The sequence below is a fragment of the Xyrauchen texanus genome, chromosome 13, assembly GCF_025860055.1.
Source record: "Xyrauchen texanus isolate HMW12.3.18 chromosome 13, RBS_HiC_50CHRs, whole genome shotgun sequence".
Taxonomy (NCBI): Eukaryota; Metazoa; Chordata; class Actinopteri; order Cypriniformes; family Catostomidae; genus Xyrauchen; species Xyrauchen texanus.
Genome location: NC_068288.1, coordinates 272,202 through 299,375, shown reverse-complemented (window position 1 = coordinate 299,375; position 27,174 = coordinate 272,202). Strand labels below are relative to the sequence as shown.

The 27,174-nt window shown below is 37.6% G+C and overlaps 2 protein-coding genes across 5 annotated transcripts in view; one reads left to right on the top strand and one right to left on the bottom strand.

The window, feature by feature from the left end:
• ten1 (TEN1 subunit of CST complex) overlaps positions 1 to 12,946 on the bottom strand; it is a 46,752-nt gene extending 33,806 nt beyond the window's left edge. For 2 of the 3 annotated variants that reach the window (XR_007971844.1, XM_052140423.1), the window contains exon 1: positions 12,469 to 12,946. Coding sequence is in view for 2 of the 3 variants with exons in the window: in XM_052140423.1 (XP_051996383.1) it covers positions 12,469 to 12,496 (28 nt within the window). In the remaining variant the exon portion in view is untranslated. The remainder of the gene's footprint in view (positions 1 to 12,468) is intronic. The other variant, XM_052140424.1, reaches the window with a different exon arrangement.
• A 2,092-nt stretch (positions 12,947 to 15,038) lies between these two features.
• The window catches only part of acox1 (acyl-CoA oxidase 1, palmitoyl), a 51,515-nt gene continuing 39,379 nt past the window's right edge, over positions 15,039 to 27,174 (top strand). Inside the window, exons 1-2 of one of the 2 annotated variants that reach the window (XM_052140405.1) lie at positions 15,039 to 15,492; positions 16,110 to 16,269. In XM_052140405.1, the coding sequence (XP_051996365.1) occupies positions 15,384 to 15,492; positions 16,110 to 16,269 (269 nt within the window). In that variant the 5' untranslated portion in view covers positions 15,039 to 15,383. The remainder of the gene's footprint in view (positions 15,493 to 16,109; positions 16,270 to 27,174) is intronic. The other variant, XM_052140404.1, reaches the window with a different exon arrangement.

The window sequence follows — 27,174 nt, the reverse complement described above, 5'->3', positions numbered from 1 at the left end:
ATCCAGCCGTTCTCATTGACACTAATCTACTATAAACCTCATCACCAAGATGAGAGGGGGCCAGAGCATATTAAGGTGTCTGACATCGTTTTTGCCAGTTCACACACCCCTTCAACATTATTTTAGTGATCTCCGACTGGCAAAGCCGGACATTGTTAGTGCTGATATGAATAACAATTTTTGAAAATCTACATTTAGCATTAGCCAGCACTTTTAAATTTGATCTGATGTCAGATGTTCAAGCCTCTAATGAGTTAGATGAGTTAGAGTGTCTCTAACTCATTAACCTTCACCGTCTGCCTGACAAATTCCTTACATTTATCTCATGTGAATCCCTCACTGCTGACGGAAGAAGATATAGTAAACATGTGTCATGCAATGCAGGAAGAAATAACATGAGTGGATGCCATGACTTACCACAATTTTGTTGTTGTTGTTGTTATGGTTGTTCTTGAGTGTCGAGAGTTTGAGATGTGGTTCCTGATCAGCAGATGTTTGAGATTGTTGCAATAATCTGTGTAAAACACAGTGGAGAAAACGAATGCACGCAGTCGAGACGCGAGATGTAGACAAGCAAGAAAAGAAAAAAAAAGAGAAAACGGGTGCTCGCGTTAAAACACACACAGTTAAAACAGTAGAAAAGAGGGAAAACCTGTAGCATGCGGAAAAATGGCAAAGGATAAAACGATGAACTTATAAGAATAAAAATAAGCAATGCTATGCAGGATAGCAAGCTACAAACACTCATGTAGCATGCTGGCAGCAACCGGAACTATCCTGTGACAGTTTATGATTCTTTTTTTATGTTCGTTTCTATGTTCATTTCAGACATGCGCCAGTTAAAATGAGATGTGTAACATAGTAGATATAGGCATGGTTATAGTTACTAAAACAACACCATCTGACGAACGAATGTCATTCAGCCCACAAATCACGTTGTGTCCTACTGAGATTCTTTTACCGCAAAAGCTGCAATTTTATGAGATAAATCCATAGTTTGCATGTAATTCAAATGTGAACATTTGTGAAGGTGTGAAGACCGTGTTATACTGTCGCCAGCTGCTCAATACCATTTAAAGCTGCTCCTCCAAGTCTCATACAGGGGAAACACCATCATGAGCATCACAAACTCTGTTTGTAGCAGATGACAGTAAAGAGAGTGCCAATTCATGTTGTAGTGTGAAGCACATACACAAGGCCTTAACCAGGATATGATATTTAGTGAGGTACACAGTAAGGTGTCAAAACTTTTACCAAAATTACACCTACAAATGCAACATACAGTATTCTATACATCAAAATTAAATATAAAAATGAAAGGACAGAAACCAATAATAATACTGAAATAATATTTTAATTGCAAATGCAGTTAACAATATTCATAATGATTTTTTTTTTAGTCACATAGAAATGCACATTTGAAAACAAAGCATTGATTTTGAGTTGGGCAGCTAAATTTACTCATATTAACTACATAAAAAAAGCAAAAGTTAATTAACAACTCATTTATCTAGGACTATGTTACATGTTAATATTATCCGAAACAATCAATTGTTTTCCTTTTGCCAGACTATTAATTATTTAAAGGTGCACTCAGTAATTTAATCCCCATTGAAAAAGTTTTACTCCTGAAGAAATTAATTATAATTTTGAAACATAAAATCATGAGCACTCATGAGATGAGGACTGTAGTCATCAGTAACCTTATAAAAGCTTATTTATTCTACATGGGGCAGGGGCGCTCTCATGGGGGCTGCCATTTTAGAATCACATGAGCAGCTGAATACTACTGGCTTAATCTCAGTAAACATCTTGTTATTGGACACTTTCACTCTTGGATTAAATTAGTAAGGGTTGATTGTGAATAGTGAATTTCTACAATGGAATCAGTTACTGAAAACTGCTGATTTTGAATGATTCTGCATCCACACCACTAGGTGTCACTGTAAGTCCAAGATGACATGAACAAAAAGTTAATGAGTGTAGCTACCTTTAATTCACTGTTTTCAATTAAAGTTCATTAGAAATAAACATATTTACAAAAGAAGAAAAAGTCATAACTTCATAATTCATGAGTGTCAAGGCTTTAAAGTTTTTTTTGTTTTTTTTATTCTGCTTTGTAGTTGCCTTTATAACAATGTACCATTGTTCATGCATAGTATCCAGAGATTAACTATGGTATTAGTAAAATCATGTTAATCACAGGTTAAAAAAAGGTTAGATGTAGTGTATGTATGTAATTAATTTGTAAAAAAAAAAAAAAAAAAAAATTATAATAATAATCTACGGAATTTGTAATGAAAAACAATATCCTAAACACATGTAGAAATAATAAAAAAAAACTCCATAAAATTGACTTCTATTGCCCTAATATACAATATTTCATATTTTTGTAGGATAATAATAATATTAACATTTATAAAATATATAGGCCTACACTAGTAGTAACTATGGTATTTTGCCAGAAATACAGTTAATGTTAACAGTAACTGTCAGGTATATTTCTATAAGGGTGCTGATTTGTGGAAAAGCCTGTATTACCGTAGTGAATGGAACAATGTTTTCCTGTTTACCTCGCACTAGCGGATTTAGGTATAGGCGACATGGGCAAGCGCCCAGGGAGGCATCTTGCTGGCAGGCGGCACGGGCCTGCACAAAACAAATTCGTAATGGTGACATTTGTGCAGTCAGTTTTCTATCGCTCATTTGCACGTCACGTCAATGATATCATGTCACCGTGTGGAACTATTAACCTTGTCGGAGTGGGCGCCCTGATTCTCCTTTTTTTGTGAGCTAGGCAGGCTACTACCTGGGAAGTTCTCCCACTCAGAAGTACAAGATGGGGAGGGGGGTGGGGGTAGTTCAGGTCTAACCACAGGAAGCCCGTGGTAGGGGGATGGGGGAATCTATCATATAGAGCACATCTAACTTTGTGCAGTACTAATGAAAATAAGTCATACCAGGGGCGTAGCCAGAATTTTATTTTTGGGGGGTCCCGTCTTTAAATGAGGGGCAACATACATATTATATATATATATATATATATATATATATATATATAGCTTAACACCTATAAATAAAACAGCTTAACACCTGCACACATTTAAAACAGCATATTTACTTCACCGTTTCAGCAGAACAAACATAACAGCCTACAACATAGCGGTGTTTATTACCTTTTACATGAGTCTACAAGGGCGATTATAAAGGGTCAATGATGCCATCATACACAGTCCAGAGAATCCACCAATTCACATTCGAAAAACAGCGTGGAAAGATTTAAAAGCAAATATACAGCATAAAATTAAAGCATTTTTACTTCACTGTTTTTAGCAGCAAAACAAATACATAGCTCAGCGTCTATTCAAACCATGGGATTACATTTTACATGACAAGGCGGAGTCTACGGGGGCGATTATTAAAAATGTCAATGATGTCATCATAGTCCAAAGAATCCACCAGTTCCCGTTCAAAAGACAGTAGGGAAAGATTATTTAAACGCAAAGTTGTCATGTGTGATCTCAAAGATGATTTGACTCTTCCTACTGTTGAGAAAAGTCTTTCGACACTACAAGAAGTCATTGGCAGTGTGACCATTATCTTTAAGAGTCTACTTATGTTTGGGAAGATATCAGAGGGGCAGGTGTCCAAAACCTCCATGAGGGAAGAGAAAAAGTGTCCATCGTCTATTTTCCTGCACAGAAGTTGAAAGAAAATGAGTAGTTCGGCTTCTTCAAATGACACGCCATAGTGTTCGCAGGGCATCCTTAGTAGCTCGCCTTTTGAAAAAAAATCAGAGCCGGGCAAACACACAGCTGCTGCACGCATTAATCCGCATTGATCCTCTTGAAAGCAGCTGTTCAGTTCGGTGATTTGTCGGTCTAAAATATCAACCCATAGTTTGTTGAGATCAGCATTCTCCTTTATGGCTGTGGTTTTGCCTAAACTACATGAAACCAGAGACTCTTTCAGTCGGGCCGGTAGCTTTCTTACTCTGGTGCTGGTGAAATCCCAATTGGAAATTGAATTATTTTCCATCAGTTCATCAGTCAACTTTGAATCTTTGTTGAAATCATTTTGCACATTTTCTCGGAACTGTAATTACATATCCCTTAGATTTTTGATCAGCGATAGGCAGTCGGTGACTGATATTGTGCTGCTCTGTAAAGACCTGGTAGCAACGTCACTGGTATCAAATAATTTCCCAAATGTCACCAACAGAAATAAAAAAAATTTAGTCTGAATTTGATGCATGAGTGAATCAGCTTCCAGTTTCGTTTGGCCACTTGTTTTGGAGATCTCTGCCAGCGTTTCTAAAATTACATCAAATAACATCAGTACTTTGCCAATGGAGCCAGATTTCGAGCTCCACCTTGTATCTGTAGATTGTTCAAGTTCAAGACATCTTCTGTGAGGATAAAGCTCATTCTGGATCTCTAAAAAACGGGCATGCCTTTGCGCACCAGTCATGAAATTGTGCAAAGAGTTCAAAGTATTGACCTGGCCAGATACCTTCATTGCGGTGCAGAGAACTAAATTCAGCCTGTGCGAGCTGCAATGCACATAAAAGGCATTTGGAAAAGTACGCTTTAGAATCAAGTGCACACCACTCTTTTTACCGGACATAACAGAAGCCCCATCAAAGCCAAAGCCAACGCAAAGAGATGGATCCAACTGTAATGGCTCAATGACTTGCAAAATCTTAGAAGAAATCCCATTAGCGTTCATATCTCCCATTTCAACGAATCCAACCGCTCTCTCTTTAACTTTGCCTGCATGAACGTATCTTACACACACAGCCACCAGCTCGCGTTTTGAAATGTCCTTGCATTCATCAGCCATAATTGCGTAGTAGGTGTATGGTGTCTCATGCAACTCAGACTTGATCTTTCGTAGAAGTAGTGAGGCTGCACATTCAAGTAACTCGTTCTGAATTTGTGCACTCATTAGTCTGGCGTTTTTTGGTATTTCCTGGAGACGATTTTGCACGTTTGGGTCATGCTTGGCAATTAAGCTAAACAGTTCCAAAAAATTGCCCTTAATTAAGGCCTCTTCATTTTCCCTGTGGCCACGTAAAGCAATGCCTTGTTTTGCACAGAACACAACAATGTCAATGACCACTTTCACGTGTTCACGGTTTTTCTCCACAAACGTGCGGTCATCCCGAAAGAGCTGGTTTAAAACATGACCCTGGGTTTTACGGGTTGCTTTTATGCCTCATATTTACAAATGGACAGGGAATGAGATTTGCTGGCTTTGTGTCTGATGCATGACCTGCGGAGGGGTTTCCAGTCTGTGAATCCATCACAGATGAACGCTTTTTCTGGGCATGGATCGGGAAAATGCCGACATGCTTTGCAAAACACAGCATTATTTGTTGAACTATATTCAAGCCATGTGAATTCACTGTACCAGTTTGTGGAAAAGCAACGATTCTTTCCGGCAAACTCAGTGTAAGGAAATGTGATCATCACTGGTTGTGAAGGCGGATCATCAATTGCAGACAAGTCATTGGGCATTGTGCCAATCTGTGTAGAAGTCTCACCGCTCCACTCCTTTGATGAAATATGCTGTTGTGTTTCTATGTCCTGAGAAGCCTCAGGTGCCACTTCACTCGCTGTCGCCTCATAGTAAGCTGAAGCAGACTCAGATGTAGATGGCACATTTTCTCCTTCTCGCTCATCTTTCCGTGCATTTTTTAAAAAGCGTAATATTGTACTTTGCGCACCTGCCATTGTCACTGCATATTAATGAACTCTCACGCGAAGATGACAGCGTACGTTATGCACAACACGTGACATAAACAAATCAAGTTTGAAAACAGCCGCATTTTACCGCGCAGCATTTTGATTGGTCAATCTATCAATCCTAACAAATCAACAATTTTTTTTTTTTTTAAATCTGAGGGGGCCGGACATGTAAATGCGGGGGCCTAGGCCCACCCAGGCCCCCTCGTGGCTACGCCACTGAGTCACACTACAAAACTTTACAAAATAAAACACAATTCATTCATAATACTGTGAATATATAGTTTCACAGACATATTGTTGCATTTTTTTGTGGTTTGTGTGAAATCGTTAAGAATAATATAAAACCAGACAGTCTGCACACCCCCAAGGTGAATTGGTTTAGTCTTGATTGGTTGACTGGTTATTATTGATGCTTGAGTCAAATCAACACAAATGGATAAGAAAAGCCATTAGGCACCCAGTTTAGGAAAAATTGGGTTCTCTTCTTTATAAGTGTGTTATTCTATTTGTGTCTTTGTGTGATATAGGATTTGTGCAATTTAGTTTTATTTGTGTGTTTTTTGTTAGCAATAGAGTAATAGTGTAATAATTCGATTCCCTTTTTTATTTTTATCAATATACTACAATTTGTTTCAATTTGTCTTTGTTACTTCTTACTACTTCTATCTTATTTTTGTATATATTTTAATATGTATATAGTTGTAAATGTTTTGATAATTTGTGTTGTTACAAATAAAAATTAGTTAGTGCAGAATGGGGGCGCTGTTCGCCCAGGGCGCCATACAAGCTAGAACCGCCACTGTTTCCTCGTCACTGTAGCTTAATATGACGGGCTGTTTAATCTTGATTAGCTTCAGCACAGAGCCTTTAAGTGTCTTGTATCAGATGGGTTTATAACAAAGAATTGTATGTCAAATTCAAATGGGTCGCACATGACTAACACTGTGTTAACCTTGGGACAGCACGCCGCATGCGGAGACCGGCCCGCTTTTACTCTGCTCTGCCCGGTGCAGAGCTTTACTGTGCAGCTTCAGCGCCATTTCATCACACTCTTGTAGTATTTGCGGACACTGAAGAATCCATCCAACTGTCCAAACTAAATTATACATGCATGCAGACACTCAAATGAGTTATCAACCGCTTATTTTTTTTATATAGTTGTATATTTTTTAATATGAAAAAATTACAGAGGTCCAGATCTCGGTGACCTCATAGCTGGCTACGGCCATGCACATACAGATCACTTATTTAATTAAATAGCAGCCTTTTGTGGTTTAATAATCACTTTGAGTCACGTAGCTACCGGCATATATCGGACTCAGTATTGGAGAGTACCAAAAATTATGTATTTTCGTATTCGTTCTCAAAACATATGGTATCGGGACATCCCTACCAACTATGCAAGCTCTGCTTCTGAATAGTCGGTGTCATGTCAATGCTTCAATAAACAATATCCATGAAAATGTTCATTCAAAGTGTGCACATTTACAGAAATATACTCATGTTTACATTTGATTTCTTGACAAAAACTTTTAATATTTTCTGTTAAATTTTGCGATTTATGCCGTCAATAACAATTTTATTTCATTTATTTATTTTTTGTTAATTTGTCTTCCTCCCATTTTAATATCTTTATTATTGTCTTTTAATCTAAATTTACTCCTGTTCATTGCTTTATTGTTTGCATAAACTTGTCTGTAAACTTAGCAGATACCATTACTCTGCACTGTTACAGAATTAGGCCATTTTAAACCAAATATAAATTTTTATAAAAAATAACCCGTTATAAAAATGGATGCAATTAATCATGTCCCTGGACCGTAATAAGGAAGATTCCAGAGAAATTTCAATTTATAGGCAATGAGCAGCTACAGAGAACAAAACCCTTTAGCAGACAGCGCAACACCAGCATGCGTTATTGCGTATAAAACACCTTGATGGAGCACAAATCTGAACTAAGGAATCTCAAGACGTGTTCTTTTAAGTATTAAACTACGTTTAACTTGACACAGCGACCTAAAAATTTTATGTGTATGATGTGTTGCAACCAAAGTGAGACGCTCCAAATGCATCCATCTAAAAAACCCCGTTCACACTGTTAGCGATTTTGTCGCTAGATGCAACTAGTCTCTAGTGGGCGTTCCTGTCACTCTAATGTTATTGGTTGGCTACACAACTTGCCAAAGCTTCAGAAAATCTGATCACAGATGAGCCATTAAAACAAATATTTAATTCTTATTTGACAAGAAATCATTTGTTTTGCCTCTAATAATGAACATTCTGCAGGGGAGAGTGCTTTTAACTGCAGCTGTACTTAATGCATCCTATCATGAACAAGACGAACAATCTATTATTGTATGCATTAAACTCACTAACAATGTCAACAATTTCTGTTACATTATCCAATTTGATAAGAAATCAGTTTACTTGCCGCTAAAAATGAGCACTCTGTACGGGAAAGTGTTATTAACCTTATTCAGCCCACCCTTTTTCCGCGCTCTGCTTTTCCAAATGTTGTCATCTAACTTCCTGTTGTATTGAAGCTACTAAGAAGAGTCGATCAAAATGGATTACACGTGGGAGCACAGAAAGTATTTTTCACCAAGAGTTGATGGTGAGTCAACAGCACCCCTTTACTAGGTGAAAATGCTAGTGAGGCTTTTTTTTTGTCACCCTAAATGTTTTTTCCCCACATCTGCTGAGAGGTAAATTGGACCTCGCAGATCACATTCGGACAGCTATGACACAATGCACTTTTTCATAATACAAGTGTTTAATTGTTATATGTGTAATTCTCTTTAACTTTTATGTTTCAACTTGTTAATAATTTGTGTTAAATGTGTAGTTGATATGAAATTTCCAACAGTGACAGCTCGTATTACACAGGCAAGTTCAACATTAAAGAAAATTACAATTGTACTTTTTAAAATTAATTTGTAACCATAATTATTTTAGAGGCTTAAATGTGATTAAAATGGTTGTAAACGAAATATAAAATAAAACAAACACTTTCTTTTTGCAGCACATTTATTTGTTAGGGCTGCACAATTAATCGAAATAAAATCGAAATTGCAATATGACCTTGTGCGATTATTAATTTGCAAAGGGCTGCGATTTAATTAAATAAATAAATAGTCTGCTCGCTTCAAAGTTTATTTGCACTGCTCTATCCAGACTATATTAAGCATTGTTACAAAGTTTTAAGAGCGGCTCTGTGCTCCACAACTCCATCTCATGTTTAGAGTAACAGAAGTGCTCAGAGTTCGATTCTATTTGCTTACATGCGCTAAATGCTTTATTTAACTTAAACTGGCGTGTCCTGCGTGACGCGTAGTTGTATTATTATCTGCGGTAGTACCTTAAGGCACATGAGTCATAATAATAACGCCGAATACAAGATGGGGTATAATTCAAACATCTTTATTAAATGATTGATGAGCAAACAGCATTAACAGTAACACCTGTAGAGTCAAGAAACATATTTTCCTCCAGTCTCCTGTCATTTGTTTACTTCACGAGAGAGCATGTCGCCCTTATTACACTCCCGGCGGAAACAAGTGAAAGCGGAACTAATATTACCAACATCCAACAAAATGAAATGGAAGGAACGTACATATAATAAATCTATATCAAATATTTAGCTACTATAATATAATGCACTGCTAAATTAAATATAATTAAATAATGAATATAAATAAATGCAATTGTGACAAAGTAACCAAAATTTCCACTTAAAATGTAATTACACCAATGGGTTATCAGTTCAACTTCAGTTTGATATTAAGCCTCATTCTTTAGGACTAGCTTACATACAGTAAAGAATAGTTTGTATAAGCCTACTAGTTTTTAAGGCCTAGAATAAAGAGTAACAATTATATTTTGTGTATACAGAATTATTCAATCAATCAGCATTATTTTTGTCAGCAAAAACTAGGCAACACCTACGGTATTACCAACAGGGAAATTTAGTTAACAGTGACATTGAGCAGAAAGCTTACATATAACCAGTTTTGACAGAGCTGCTGATAAAAGTTAAATGATCAGCATCGATTGATTAGATGAAAATCAATTTGGAGATTGGTATTGGATGTTAAAATCCTGATTGGAGCATCCCTAATATTTAAGTTAACTGTGTTTCAAAAATTAATGATGATGATTAGTGGGCTGAGACCCTATCACAAAATAGACAAAAACAGGTACACAGTGGATGGTAACATTTGAATATGAAGATGGCTTTGTTTCACTGTTTATATATTCATTTGTTTGTGGGTAAATTACTTATTTGTTTAAGAGGTCTCAAGTGTGAAAACCCCAGTAGCCTTTTTGCAGTTGAACATGTGGAAATCATAAAAAAAAAAAAATGTTGTCTATCATAATCACACCTCAAATCACAATCACAATATTTTTCAAAATAATCACAAAATGACTTTTTGCAGCCCAAGTCCAGACATAGTTCAGTTAAACTCCTCACGAAAAAATGAACCAGTAAGTTTTCGGTGAGCACATTTTAATGCGTCTAATTCAATCAAAAGTATTTATGCAAATTGTGTGTGCAGTCAAAACTATAGACTTAAAAAAATGCATCATAGCTGTTACAGAAGTAATGTCAGCTCATTTGCACTGTCTTTTTCAACCAAAGACACACTGATAATAAAACAGAACTTTAAAATAAAATACACAAAATGTTTGCTTTTATTCTCCATTCTTCAATAGCATCTAATCTGTTCAGCATCTATAGTGCTCGTAAAAAGTGATAATGTCAAATGGATTGTTCACCCAAAAATATAAATTCTCTCATTATTTACTCTCCCTCACAATATACCAGAAGTGTATGACATCATCACCAGAACATATCTGAACAAAAATAGAAAATATCTTACCGCAGTAGTAGGTCCTTAAAATGCAAGTGAATCGTGATTTCTCTTTTGAAGCTCAAAAAAAAAAAGAAAGAAGCTGACAGTCAGCATAAACGTCATCCATACGACACCAGCTGTTAAATTAATGTCTTCTAAAGTGAAATGATCGCTTTTGGGGCAAAAAAAAAACAACAAAAAAAAAACTCTAAATCATGATTCAGTTCAGCAGCAGTATGCATGTGTGAAGTAATTGCATTGGCACTTGATACATGTGAGAACTGAGGCACGTGCATCAAAAGTGAGGAGGAACGCTGGACATTAGCTTGGTTGATTTTGGTTTAGATCTGAATTTATCTGTTTCTTTACTCACAATGGTGCGTTGGTGTGCTTATCTTGTATGTCTCAACCGAGTGGAGAAAGTGAGATTACGTCTGTATCACGGCAATGCAAATACATCACACGAGAGACTGCTTGGACTCCACCCTCTCATGAAGCTTACCCAAAGCATTGGATTACAGTTCAGAAGTACTTAAATATTGATAAAATTCACACCAAAAGAAAAAGTGATTGTATCGCTTTAGAAGACATTAATTTAACTGCTGGAGTTGTATCGCTGACGTTTATGCTGACTGTCTGTGATTTTTGGAGCTTCAAATAAATAAATCACCATTCACTTGCATTTTAAGGACCAAAGATATTTTTCTTCAAATGTGTTCTGGTGAAGAAAGAAAGCCATACACACCTGGGATATCATGATGGTGAGTAAATAATGAGAGAATTTTCATTTTTGGGTGAACTATCACTTTAAGCATCACTGAACATGCACACATGCTTGTATTTGGTTCAATATACAGATGTGTGTCCGTGTTCTCAATCCTGAATATCATCAAATCCGTTTACTAACGATTATATGTACAAATATCTGGCTTCTGCACAAATTCACCATCTGTGCAGGACTTGGAAAGGCTAATCTCCCCCTTATTGAATGTGAGCATTATAAAGAAAAAGGCATTGCTCCATTTCAGTTTTACATTTATTTTATGTAGAAAGTCAGTTCTACTTTAGATTGCCATTGTTTCCTTATGCGGGTTGATATTTTAAAAGATACAGACTTTAGCCAATCTGTATGTCTTTAAAGTAAAGTTAATTGAAACCTATCTGTTAGCGGAGTGTGAGGTTTGTTCTTTAACCAGATCTTAATAAGAGATTTATGGCCAAACCTTAAAAATACATACCCCTGACTGTTTTAATGTAAATAAACATATTATTAACAGTTTTTTCCCTTGTTACCATGTTAGTTACAATGAAAGTGTCTGATAAAGATAATCTGACCACTGCAAGAAAGTAGTTGAAGAGCCATATAGTTCAAACCCCCCAAATGTATTTTTATTTTTAAATAAGCATATGAATTAATGTTACATTTATATAGGCCTTTTCTGAGACTACACTCAAAGTGCATTCTCTTGAGAACAGGGTACTCTCATCAACCACCACAACCGTGCAGCATCCACCGCAACAAAAAGTAGTCTATTATTTATTTACCAAAAACATCAAGCACTGAAGTAAAGTGAAGTGAACTGCCCCGTACTCAGTGTGTGGGGTGCCGTGAACGATATCCCTTCAAATAAGAAAGCAACTTTTGTATTTTTTTGTAACTTGGCATATTAGAGTTTGCCAGGAATAATACAAAAACACCTTTGACCGGGTTGTTAAAAATACTATTTAGAAAGAGGTGTGTCAATATTGAATTACGATGTATCATTGGAGCACATGCATTAGATAATTGAATCAAACATAAAATGGAGTTAAAGGCGCAACAATCACACTCAAACATCTAAGACAACACTAGGAAATGGACCAACCTGCCATGCGTTCGCACTGATGCACCATCTTTTACCAAATCTGTGTTGAGTTCCCATGGGAGGTGAAACACTGCTGGAGGAGGCAGCATGTTCAGAGATATCACTGCAGGGAAATAGTCAGTACGTCGCTCTCACATTTCTTTATTTAAAAAAATAATAATAAATCACAAAGTATGATCCTTTTGCCTCGCCGTACAACAGCTTCAGGCAACGAAGGCGTGGCCCTATGCCACTGTTTTATCAGCGCAAACCAGAACCAAAGCTTCTATAGGTTAGCAAAACATTGCAACCAGGACACCAGAGGCCGTTTTTTATGGACGTTAATGGGGAGATTCTTCAGTACGCTGAATAAACTGTTTTGTGAGAAAACAGCTCACCACATAATAAACTGACCGCCTGTCCGCTAATCATCAACATGTCGTACATTTTAAAATGATTTTGGAACGAACTATGTGTGGCGTTTACTACGATAACATTGTGTTTTATAAAGGAAGTTAAGGACAATTTTCCGACAGAAGGTGTCCGTTTACGGCTCTCTCCATTCATTTTGTATTGAGGAAACCAAAGGAAACCTTGTTCGAAACACTTTTTTTGTTTATGCTTTATTTAGTAATAAATCACATAATAATAAAATACATAATAACATTAACAATAATTGCAAAAAACCTGTAAAAATAAAATATTTAAATTAAATAAACAACTTTACAACAAGCTGTAGTCTTCTGTGCTTGGGTGTTCCTTACACCCTCCAATGCTTTAAGATACTGACAAAGCTCAAACTTAAATTGTACAAACCTAGGTGTACTTTTTGACCAACGACATTTATGAATGTGATACCTCCCTAAAATAATAAACAAATTAAGAACAAAACAACCTTGGTCGAAACACGCTAGTTGACACTACGCTAATGTCAGAGCCGAGGTTACTATCGTGAAAGAAGTTCTGCGCGTGCGCAAACTTTGCCTACCTTTGAGGAAGGAACAAAAGTCAGTAGGACAGAGGTGAAACATTATACAACATCAACTGTCGTACAGACCATCGTCTATAAAAAAGTCCAGCTTTTTTTACTTTTTTTTTTTTTTTTTTTTTTAAGTTTTTTATCTAAAGCAATATCTTGCAAAGTTTTTCAATGAATACCAAAACTGTTATTTTTGGATTTGTTAAAGCGGATCCAAATTCCTACATTATAATACATCTAATTCTTTTCCTATGTAGATTTTATATTCATAAATGTAAGTTTTTGAATTGTAAGCATATTTCTTTTGGTATTCTTACAAGAGATAAAACAGTATTTGATTACAATTTCATCTTCTCTTCACAAAAAAGCACTCAGAACATGTAAAATTTGCACAGCCTTCAAATTTGATACTTTAATTAATGTGTAATTTTCTTTTAATTTAAATAATGCCCTCTTTCTTTATTTCTTCTTGTTTTTCTTTCTCGTTTATTATTTTAGTTCCTGTCTAGTTTTGTTTCTGTTTTGAGCTAGGTAGTGTTTTCTTTAACTATTCTTTATATTGCTGTTATTCTTAATACTTATTGTTGTGTACTAATTTTGTTATACCACACTAAACTGAATGGTCAAATAAAAGCATATATATATATATATTATATATATGTAGGCCTATATATAAAAGCGAGTAGGACACTTCGAATGCAGCCTTCGAATTCACGGAAATTCTTCTTTTTTTTTTTTTTTTATTTATTGCAGAATTTACAAACAAATATGGCAATAATCCACAACTGCAGTATAAATATACATAGAAAACATTCAAAGGAAACAGCTCTTAATAACATGAATAATAATAAAAAAAAATAAAATAAATAACCCAGTGATAACCCAGAAATAAGTTCAGTTATTTTCTATAGTCGGGAAGTGTTTTAGGATGTCAATTTTTGTTCTTTTGGACCTTTTAGAGTTTTTAGAGATTTCAAATACAATTTAAATTCATTACAAAAAAATATTAATAATTGGGAGGATGATTTTATAGTTCTACACTTGTGGATAAAAAATGTAGCTACAGAATTGTATTACAACAGAGTTCATTGTCTTTGCTTTGCGATATCAAACCAAATGTTATGTCGTCTCTGGAGATAAAGTCGGGAATGAAGAGATCTTTTGCTGTATCCAAGTAATTAACTTTCACGGGAATTCGGGGGATGCATAAAGTGTATCCTTCATGGGCACTCACAATCAACAATTACGACAATTTTCCCGTAAATATGATATTCAAACGGAAGGAATGTTAATGACGACGTTGAAGTACCTCAGTAGATGGGTGCAGAGTAGGCTATATAATATGTATAATTATATTAATATATTTATAAAGCATTAGACTAAACGTACACCTTATTTTATTGTCTCTTTACATCATTATAACTCTCCTAAAATGTACCTCATACATTTCCTTCTAAAGGGACTTTGTTCCTTTCTCACTCAAAGCGCTCACGCTTGTTAAAGTGTGGCGTGCTGTCATAGCAACCATGTTACATCCCGTTTCCGTTTGTCCTACGAATGCCTTCTCGTCAAGGCTTGTTTAAAAGAGGACGCTCGGTACTGCAGCATTCATAGGACGCGTCGTACCTAGCATGCAGACTTCCAAACGAGACACAGCCATTGTGTTTTATAAGGGCAGTCAAGGAGAATTTTGCGACAGAAGCTGTCAATTTACGGCTCACCCCATTTTGTATTGTGTATCCGCAAAGGAAACTTTGGTCGAAACACGCTAGTTGACACTACGCTAATAATGGTAGAGCCGAGAAGGTTACTATCGTGAAAGAAGTTCTGCGCGTGTGCAAACTTCGCCCACCTTTGAGGAAGGAACAAACGTCAGTAGGACAGAGTTTAAATATTATACAACATCAGCTGTCGCACAGACAGCACATCGTCTATAAGAAAGTCCAGCAGAACAACCATGAATCCTGATATTAGCCGTGAACGGGGAAATGCCTCGTTTGACCTGGAGATCCTTACAAACATACTGGACGGTGGTGCAGAAAAGACTCGCAGGAGGAGAGAAATAGGTCAGTGTGATCATAACTGACACCATATGTACTTATTAATTCATTTCTATATACAAGGTAAACGACTTGTTTGGCAAAACATTTTCTTTTATTGTAAGTTATTATTATGATTTTGCGTTTTGTTTAGTGTTTTCTTTTTTTTTTTTTTTACTTTTCCTTGCAAAAACGCTTTGAGGTACTATATGATGAGTGCTATAATATTAAGATTTCTAGATTTCATAGTTGTAGATATTGACTTTAAATGGACCCTCTCTTTCTCTCTTTTAGCCATAAGCTATACTGTAGGATGCTGTCTCTGTTGTCTGCTTTTTCAGGGGCCAACACTTTCGCCCCCACTGGCCATTAGTCTCCTGTTTACAATTCCCTTTCTTGGAAATGTTACCTGTAGAAACTTATGATTGAAACAAATTAATTTGATAGTTAAAAAACATAAGTGACCTCTTCACTATTTCTGTATTTCACATGTGGTATTTTGGGAATAGAGAGTGAACAAGATAGTTAAACCAGAAACGCTGTCTATTTGTAAGTTGTTTGGCATGACTTATTCGTTTTGAGATTAATTGCTATTTAGGTTTAAAAAATACTGATTACCCTTAGCACTTTATTTCCTGCCTCAGAGTCTTTGGTTATCAGAGATCCAGACTTCCAGCATGAAGACCTGAACTTCCTCTCCCGCAGTGAGAGATATGATGCAGCAGTAAAGAAGAGTGCTCAGATGATTGTGAAGCTTAGGGAGTATGGCATCTCTGATCCAGAGGAGATCTACTCATACAAGAGGTATGCATTTCCATCATGATTAAAAAAACTTGATCACATGCTTACCTCCCAGTTACACTGAATTATACACTGTGCAGTCGTATAATGTAATAAGGTAGAAGTAGGGTTGAGAACCGGATCTTGTTCAGAAGCAGTTTATTTTAAATTATTGTTTTTATAAATACTGGAAACGTTTGTGTTTCAGACTTTCGGTTCTGTTAACAGCTCTCGCATGTACAGTAGTGTTGTCACGGTACCAAAATTTCAGTAGTCGGTACCAATACCAGTGAAATTTCACGGTACTCGATACCATTTTCGGTACCAAAGCAAAAACAGGTTACTAAACAACACTCTTTTATTAACAAAGTCTACAAAACATTAGCAGCAGAACTAAGAACAGAAATATGCCATTGAGCAACACTTTAATTTAAATATATTATTTTTTATTATAACAAAACTGAACAATGTATGCTTAAAGTATTTTTGAACACTTATATATGATTTGCTTCAACTTTTGCAACTTTTAACTTAAGTTTTTACCAAGTACTAAAAAAAAGCCTAAATAAACAAGCATACAATAGAATTCATAAAAAACAATTTACAAACTAATGTGCAAAGTGCTCTCTTATTAATAAAGCTGCATATTGCCAATTTTCTTCATGATAAGAAATGCATAGTGACACATATATATATATATATATACATAGATATTATGATTAAGTCGCGAGCAACCGCATTCTAATCTAGCTGCATTTAGCGTGCGCGCGCAAGGGAGGAGCGACCGAGGCAGAGTCTCTCTTAGCCGGGTGTAGTTCCAATCTCTTCCCCCTGAGATCGGGACATTCGCGCAACTCATAGAAGAGGCACCGACCACACAGAAATGCCAGTTTCTGAGTTTATAGTTATTAACATGACCTGCTTCTGTATTATTTTAACTTTAATAAAGCAATTTTTCTGCATTTAAGATGTTGCGCCGGGATGTTTCCTTTAAAGAGTTCCGTCTCCGCTTATTCCTCAACGGTACATGCTTCTGAATGTACTTTTTTTTTAATCATTCCCTAATACTTTGGGATCTACATAAAATAAACATAAAGTTTAGAGTGCCTCTGGACTGATCTGTGTAATTCTTCCTCCATCAGGTGTGAATTGCTGCTCTCACATGATATAGTTACAGTTTAATGTGATTTCATGTTACGTTAAATGAGATCAAATGACTATTCATCAACAAACCTTTTTCTCATCAATTTTGTATTTTCGACGATGTCGATAATGTCAACTAAACGTTTCAGCCCTAATGCAAATGATAATATGCTTTTAAACTCACCTGCTTTATTTGCTTGAATAAATCCGGGTGTCTGTCTTTATTAAGTTTGATGTGTTCCCTCCTATCATCAGAAAATTGCGAAAGCAGCGTTTACAAACCGGTTTTTGCTGATCTGTGATGTTTCCCTTTTCATCAGCCTCCAATTACCTGGCTTTTTCCACTTTTCATTTCGACACGATTCAGTTGAGGCTACGCAGCAGCTTTTCTTGTCGTCATCTTTTGCTTGTTGTGAGCGTTCGAAAGTTCCCGCCTCTGCATGGGTACCGGGTAGACCCGGTACTCGGTACCCCGGTACCTTCAGAAATTCTGGTATTGTAAATAATGTTTTGTTTGAGTACCGACTTGGTACCGGTATTTTTGACAACACTAATGTACAGTTTCGACCAATGTGGATCGAACAGTGTACTAAAATGCTCTCACAGTGTTTACTGCGGTGCATTTCAGCATCAGTCCTGCCCCTTGCTGCATCTACTGTGTGAAACACGGAGTGTAGTCTGATTCCCGCACAAATTACTCTTAGGAGCCGGCTCTTTTGAATTTACAGTACGAAACACTGCATGCCCAGTGGTGTCCGATTCCCCAAATAATGACTCTTAATAGCCTTGTTTTTTAAATCTGCAGCATGAATCTAGGGCTGCAACAACTAATCTATAAAATCATTCATTATCGAAAATGGTGTAATACAGTGAGCACCAGGATGAGACTTGTAAGCGCGAGAGTAAAGGCACTTTTCCACTTTATGTTATGGTTCGACTCGCCTCTACTCGCTTTACTTTTCTGAGCTTGCATTTCCACTGCAGTTTAGTGCCATCTCAACATGATTGGAATTATAGGCTGATCGTCATAGTTGCGCCACCTCTTCTGCCGTGACATCATCTTAAACACGACACAAACTGACCAAAACAATAACACGACCGCTAGCTGTTACCTACTAGCTCATTGTGCTGCAAAAAGCAGTTGTTGCATGGTGATTTTACACAAGTGTAACAGTTAAATTAGCCTGATTGTTTTAGAAGCAAGCTTCCAGTATCTGGTCAACTAAATAAAGTGAAGCTTTCAAGCAGAGTATAGAGTTAACATAACAAAACATACCATCCTCCATCGTGGATCAACGTCCAGGGCACTATCCCTCCCATTGCTTGCTGGTTTAGATAGCGTCCATTTGGTCGAACCACTTCCACTTTTCCTTGATGTTTCTGTAGTCACTTAAGTTTTTCTTTTACTTTCCCTACACTGTTGGTAGGTCTGGTGGTAGCCATGTGCGGCCAACAGCTGAAACACTTTTCGTTTCGCTCATCGCTAACGAGTGGACCGTCTGCACCTCGTTTATTGACCACGGTGTGTTTTTGCGCACAGCCATTTCTTTTTTCACAATGCAAAAGTTGTTTGAACAAATGATACTGTTATCGCTGTTGCTAACTTTAAAACTAGCAGGTTGATTTTGCGAGTCGGAAATCCAGTGACGCTGGTAGTGACGATTCTCCCTGACAAATCAGTGATCTGCAGGGTTTTGACGTCACATTTTTTTGACGTCACATTTAGCATCGGCTCGGCTCGCTTGGAACCTCGACCGAGGTGGTACTAAAAAAGTATCAGGTACCAGGTACTATCCACTGTTGAAAACCCCAAAAAAGCGAGTTGAGTTGAGTCGAGTTGTACTATGCTGTGGAAAAGCCCCATGTATCTCTATAGGGGTTAGATGACCGTACTATATTCAAATATTTAATGCTGAATATAATTTATAATGATGCTAACGGTCCTGATATTTGAAAGTCCTCCTGATAATGCCAAATGCAATGTCTAATTTCACTAATAAAGTTGTACCATGGGAAACATTATTTTACTGGATAAGCAAACACATAGTTTTGAAAGGAATAGTTTAGAAACTTGTAATCAGTGATGCTACTATTCTAAAATCAAAAATTCTCAATGTATGTAATCAATGACAGTGAACATATGTATCTAACATATTTATGGTTTGGCAGAATAATTAATATTTCTATTCTGGTGTCACTATTGTCCTCTGCTGGATGTTTAGTCACACTCCATCCCCGATTAATCATTTTACTCTATAATGAACAGTACTTTTTGTTAAGTCAAGTCAAAGTTTATTTGTTGAGCACATTTAAAAACAACTGAAGTTGACCAAAGTGTTGTGCAGTACAATATACAGAGCAATAAATCCAAACAACAAAAGACAGGATACAAATATAGACACACAAGGGAAGGTATCAAGGTAAGCTAAAAGCCAATGAAAAAGGTGGGTTTTTAACCTAGACTTAAAAACAGGTAGAGTGGGAGAAGTTCTGATATGAGCCGGCAGACTGCTCCAGAGCTTTGGGCCTTTGCTTTAATCTGGACCTGGGAATGTATATTAAGCAACAGTCCCCAGATCTTAGTGATCGAGTAGGCATGTGGGGACACAGCAAATTTGAAAGGTACAGAGGCACTTGGTTGTTTAATGATTTGTAAACAAATAATACCATTTTACAATCAATTCTGTATGTAACTGGTAGCCAGTGTAGTGAGATTTAAATTGGGGTGAGACGAGATGAAGCCATTAATACTTTTTTCAAGGTTTCTCGCAGAGAGAGACTGACTGACAGTTGTAAATGGAAAAACCTGATCTTACCACAGCATTAATTTGTTTATTAATTTGTTTGTATTAAAGTTGTTGTCAAAAAAGAAGTTCCTAGCACATGATGTAGCAAAAGGCTCAAGTGTACCTAACTTGAGATTGCACGCATGATTACTGTCATTAGAACCAGGCTGGGTAGCTCAGCAAGTAAAGACGCTGACTACCACACCTGGAGTCACAAGTTCGAATCCAGGGCATGCTGAGTGACTCCAGTCAGGCTTCCTAAGCAACCAATTGGCCCGGTTGCTAGGGTGGGCTAGGGTGTCCCTTGAAATGTGTGGGGCCATCCATCCACTGCACAAAATCAAAGGACACAATAAGATTTAAGAACTCCTTGGATAGGTGTTTCGACACAGCATGTGTGAATATTAAAATCTCCTAACATTAAAATATGATACAAATTTGTGAAAATTCCCCCCATTAGGTCACAATTTTGTTTATGTAAAGTAATTGTGGAAAGCTGCCACCCGCACACCACAAATGAGGGCGCTCCATCCGACTTCCATCCCCTTAAAATAATTTGCCTGCCAATCATGAGACTGGTCAGAACCCACATTTTTATTTGTTTATCCCCCAAATTTATGACGGCCCCATCACCCAAAATGCAGAATCTGGGGCAAAGTAAAATCTAAGTGCCTTAAACGTCACACATACAACTCTGAACCTTCAACCATAATTCTTGGACCTTAACACCACCCCTACAAAAACATTGGTTTTGTCTCCATAGTCTGATTGGCATTGCCAGCAGGTGGGTGTATCTTTAAGACCAAGCCTATGCAATCTAGAGGGGGTCCAATAGAATCTATGTAAAATCTTGAATTGCAGAAGGCACACCCTTGCATTTCTTGATGCAGACTTGAAATTTTTTAGAATCCTAGCCCACACTTCCTCCTCCAAAACCAAGTTTAGCCTAAATCTTTCTCCTATAATCTCTTGATAGAAGTTAAAGCTCCGACCCCAGACTCTGAATTAACAGGGAGTAATACACTGATGCCTCATGACCTTTTCCAAAAGCAGTAATCACTTCTCCCAGAGTATCGAAAGATTGACTCTAACAAGCTAGTCCTTTTGAATCTATAGCACAAAACATCTGCCATTTCCAGCATAGTCAAATTCCAGAATAAATGACTCTTATGAGACGATTCTTTGTAGTAAATCAAAAAAACATAGACATAAGTTAGAGCTGTTACTGAATTAATCTAATAATTAGAACTGTTTAAGTCTCCTAAGCATGAAGTTCAACATTTGGCTGCATAACAGTCTGAACTGTTACTGTGTTTATGTATTGTTGAACGCCTGACTTGGGACCAAGTCGATACTAAAATATAAAAGATGTCACATTACCAGACTTTCTGTAGTAACACTGGTACCCACTCAGTGCTGTCTTCTTGACAAACGACTGCTTTCAAATGCTCACTTAGGATATTGACATATTTGATAAAATAATGAACGCACAATTAATCAAATTAAAACCGTTATATAGTGTGGTGTATAGTGTATATATGTTTGGTGCTAGTCACATGAATCTCCTTGGATGAGTATTCAAAATTCAGGGCCTGAGAATTTCAAAAAATGCACATTCAATCCAAAATAGATGACTTTCTGTGGGGTGGAGTTAGGGTTGTGCCGATAGACGATGATATCAGGGATCGACGATAGTCAGAGATATCGCCAATAGCTGATGCCTTTCACTATATCAAGACGATATTTGGCTCATTTTTCCATTAATGTATTATTATTATTATTATTATGCTATTATTATTAATATTACAATTAATTTGCCCTGCCATATTTTCACATCGACATCACCGCATATAACCAACACTTGCGACACCGACACGCGTCTGAGGATTATAAAAATGAAACATTGAAAATGTTTGAAAAACAGACTACAAAACTACATCCCACATCATAATTAAATTGCAAGGTGATAGACCTATATTCACAAATTATGTCAAGAGTTCTTGTTATAAAAGAGACACATAATTCTTATACAGTTTTTGCTTGAGCCATGGCGAAAAATGCATCGTCATTCGTCTGCATTTTGTTTTCTTTGCATTGCACATTAACATAAAATTGTAATGATGCTACTAATAATAATACTAATAACACTGCAATAACAAGTTGCTGTTATTATTATACGATTAAAAATGATATAACCATCCATACCTCTGCAGTGTGGTTCTCCGGGATGAATGTTGTTTCGAGACATTTTGCCTCCAGTTTCCAATCCTCAGAAATATAATGGACTGTCACAGACATGTAGGGGGTCATGTTTATGTTTGACAACATCTGTGGTCAAAGCGACAAAGTCAGCTGCATTCAAATCTTTAGATCCCTCATTTTATTGTACAGATCGGGAATAGCAGTGTTGGTGAAGTACTTGCGCCCCTGCAACTTGTACTGTTTGTCAAAGGTTTGAAGTAGATCTCTAAAACTCAACTGTATGATAGGAGACCATCTCCTTTGCAATATAATTCACATTTCCCATGTTGTAGAAATGTTGATACTCATTGATCAGTGATAGTAATTGCAAGGGAATGCCCCTGTGTCTGAGGAATGCAGAGGGGGAGGATCTGTTTCTGTTAAGAAACCTTGGGATAAAAGAGTATAAAATACAAGTCAGCCCTCCCCTTCAGCGTCTCACTCATGGCACAGATTAACTCCTGTGTAATGACTGGGTCCTTCTTGCAAGAATAAATAATTTTAAAAGACTGTTTGATTCAGAGTGATCTGTGACAACAGCCACATTTCACTTTTTCGTTTGTTCTTAGTGCTTTTTGCAAAAGCTCCGATGATAGATGGCTGACTTCGATCTTTGCTGACCACAGCTTTTCTTGGTGCTAGCTTAGCAGCATCAGCATGGTGGTGGGCACGCAGATGTATATATAGGGTTAAGACTCCTTACACAACTCGCGTGCAAAGTTTGGTTTAAAACCGAAATATTGCCAAATAGGTGACGGGACATTTTCTTTATCTTTGTTCGCAAAATGATGGACAATGATAAATGGGCAAATAATTAAATGATTGCCCCTGCACGATAATATTGTGTATTGGCGATCTCACAGGCTGACGATAGGACGATCTGACAATGAAGAAGATCGCACAACACTAGGTGGAGCTAATGACTGTAATTTTGAAAGTTGTCTGGCTTAGTGAGTACAATATATTTAGCAAGTCTGGTGACTAGAAGAATCTGACCCCACCACTTTTGTCAAAAAAAGCACTACAGAGCTCCCCCTTCATGCCCATGTGTTAACGTTTATCCGGACTTAATGGCCAACAACTCTGATGTGTGTGCAAAATATTATGAAAATTCAAGCATGCCAAGTACCTCAAAAACATGTAATTATACATAAAAAGGAATAACGTTTAATGCATTGCCATGGCAACAGTATTTAAGATATCAAGTCTTGACATTATTCTAAAACTTTTTTTTCAATTCAGGTAAACATAAGAGGAATATTTAAAAGTCTGTTAAAAGTGCCACACTTCCTTACGGCAGTTGGTGATGATTCGACTGTGACCCACAATAGCCACATCAATGTGATTAGCCCGCAAGGACAAACATTTGGCTCCATTTTGATGTAAATCGCGCCTTGCAAGCGGAAGATATGAGACATATCCTTTTTCAAATAATTTCACGTTATTTATCGCGTCACCATGGCAACACCGTTTGATATATAAAAAAATCTGTTCGCAATTTAGCATCATCAATGTCTTGACATGATGTCGCCCACATTTGGTACCTGTAAAATTAAATCCATAGGAGGAGTATCTCAAATTCCAGAGCATGCTTTTTCAAACAATCAAAAATGGCAAACTTCCTGTTGGACGGAGCTTACGACTGTCAGCATGAAAGTTGTCCAGCTTGATGAGATATATATTTGTACAAAGTTTGGTGACTGTAGCTCAAAAGGGATGTGCTACAGAGCCCCCCAAATATGGCCATCTTCTTAGTGGCACTACAGAACCCGTCCTGCATGTCAAGCCCTAATGGCCAACAACTCTGTGTTCAAACTTTCAAGAGTTTTCACACATGTTATGTAACCCAAACTTACCAAAAACCTTAAAAAGAAGAATAACGAGGGGGTCCTTCTGTCATAGGGGGACTTAGGGCCCTCCCAAGATGTAGCCAGTGCAAACTGGCCAGCGTTTGAGATGTTTCCTGAGCAGGAGTCCGAGCGCTTGGAATGTTAACAAGATATTAGAGATTCATCAAAAGAACTTAATGAGCATGTTGATATAATTCCTGATCTAACCATTTAAAATGAAAGAAGCAATCAATCTGGACTCCAAACAAAAACATATTTTGTATCAAGTAAGACAGTGGTGCTTAGAGAAATTTGGAGGTAAAAAGCCAGAGCCTTTTCATGTATTTGTTACTGGAGGTACAGGAACAGGAAATTCACATTTAATCAGAGCTATTCATTATGAAGCAACCAGATTATTATCCCAAATTGCAATTGCACTAGACAAAGTTTCTGTTCTGTTGACGGCACCTACTGGAATTTTTGCTTTCATCTTGGGTGCCAAAACCATCCATAGTACATTTTCAATTGCCTTACACACTTTTAGGAGAAGAAAAATAAATACAATGTGTGTGGTATTTAGTGACTTGCATATACTGATTATAGATGACATTTCTATAGTAAACCACAGCCTACTAGCCTATGTCCATGGCAGGCTTAGACAAATAAAGCAGACGGCTGACTACTCTATGTAACACAGTTAATGATGGGCAAGGAGGAGGCGAGAACCGGCTTGTCAACATAAATCATAATTTAATGAAAACTTAAACCAAAAGCACAAACGTAAACACACACATGACGGACATGCCCGTAATTCTCTCTTTCGAACCATCGTCACCGGCCACCTTTATCCCTCGCGCACCTCATCAGGCCGATTGGGGACCGGGTGCGCGATATTCTGACTCGGCCCCGCCCCCCTCCGCTCCACACTCCTCCCGGCGTTATCTCAGGCCGGGGTGCCACCGGCATTGACATACATCCCCCCTATCCCTGGGGTGTATCTTGCGTCCCGTGTGGTCATCCCCACCTTCCTCGACCTGGGAGGAGACAGGAGGAAAAAACAACAACAACAAAATAGGCGAGGGAAAAGGCCAACACGGTACGAAAGAGAGAGGAGAGAGAGAAAAAGCTCACTCACCGGTTCTCTGATGTACCGTCGCGTGGTCCTCGAACACTCCTCCACACTCTCTGGCGGATGACAGTCGCTCCTCTACGGGCGAACTGGAGTCAAATCTCCGATCCCCAGCGGACAGAACACCCCTCCGCTTTTCTGGCGGTACCTGGGGACATTCCTCCGCCCCTGGCAGCGGCCCTACCGCTCCAGGCGATCGGGGAGTTACTTCCCTGCTCCCCTCGTGGACGGCGGTCTTAACTCGACCCCTCCGCATTTCTGGGGGACGGCAGGGCACTCCTCCGCCCCTGGTAGCGGCTCCATCGCTCCAGGAGGTCGGGGAATCCAGTCCCCACTCGCCCCGTGGACGGCAGCCGTTCACCGCATCCGGGCGGTCGGGCTACTCCGTCACCCGGCAGATGGCAGCGGCGCTCCCCAGGGTGGACGGCAGTGTCGAGGACCCTGCGACGGGCATCCCTCCTCCTTCCCGGGTTTCGGCACCAATGTAACACAGTTAATGATGGGCAAGGAGGAGGCGAGAACCGGCTTCTGAACATAAATCATAATTTAATGAAAACTTAATCCAAAAGCACAAACATAAAAACACACATGACGGACATGCCCGTAATTCTCTCTCTCTCGCTCCATTGGATTTGTGTAACAGCACATTTGCACTGTCAGAATTAACATTGTAAATTTCAAAAATGAACTTGTTAACTCATGGGGCTTTTATACAAAGTCACTCAAGATTTTACATTATATTTGTCAATGGGACACGGCACTACAGTCACTACAAAATCATACAATGTTATTAAAAATAATATATAGTATATGCCAAGTGATGTGGCTTGCGATCTCTCATGCGTCGTCCTTTACAGGCAACACCTCGCAACAACACCATGATGTGCCAGGCAGCAATATTCTAATATTGCATTCATAGTTTACAGTTAGTTTACATTCTAGCTGATGGGATTAAGGTAGTAGGTTACAGATGATGGGGCTATTGACCAATCAGACGAAAGGCGCGTTTCAGTGTTGCTGACATGTACATATCAAATATTCTAGGCGTAAACAAATTTTTAAACGCTGAAGGAATTTTTTTTTAAGCCTTTTCCCCCAATCTCTTTCTTTCATTTTAAATAGAAAATGAAATGGTCAACAGGAAATTAGTTTGTATCTGCTTATTTTATTAATCAGTCTTTTATTAATCACACATTTTTGTTTTGCCATTTTTGGGTTAAAATAAAAAAGCAAAGGGAATGGACGCAAAAGCACACGGACCCCATAAGCTATTTTATTAAATACAAAGAAATTAATGTGTTAAGATGTTTCTTTTAACAGCAGAAGTCACAAATGTATTTATTAGGAATGTTACGCAAGCAGAGGAGGCTTTGCTGGCCCTGAGAAATTGCCACTGGCCATATATGAACAAATACAATTAGAGAATTGTATTTATATGCAAATATATTTCAGCATTTATATACACATTTAAATTCCACAAGTGTTTAAAAAACACAAACAATTGTCATATTGTCAAATTCTGTATATTGCATATATCTACTGTATGTAATTGCCATATTTATATCAGTAAAAACGTGAATTAACACCTTCAGCATACAAGTGTTCAGCATATATTGCCATTTTCAGATTCGTAACCTATTGTATTAATAGCACTTTAAATTCAAATCACATTTTATTACACAGCTAATGGGGATTTTAAGTGAATGTTAGGGATTCTTTGTATAAATGTGGATTTTGCAGGCAGGGGGAAGATTAAACATTAGCTGTGATGTGTATGTGTGCTGTCTGCAGTCTGTGAAAG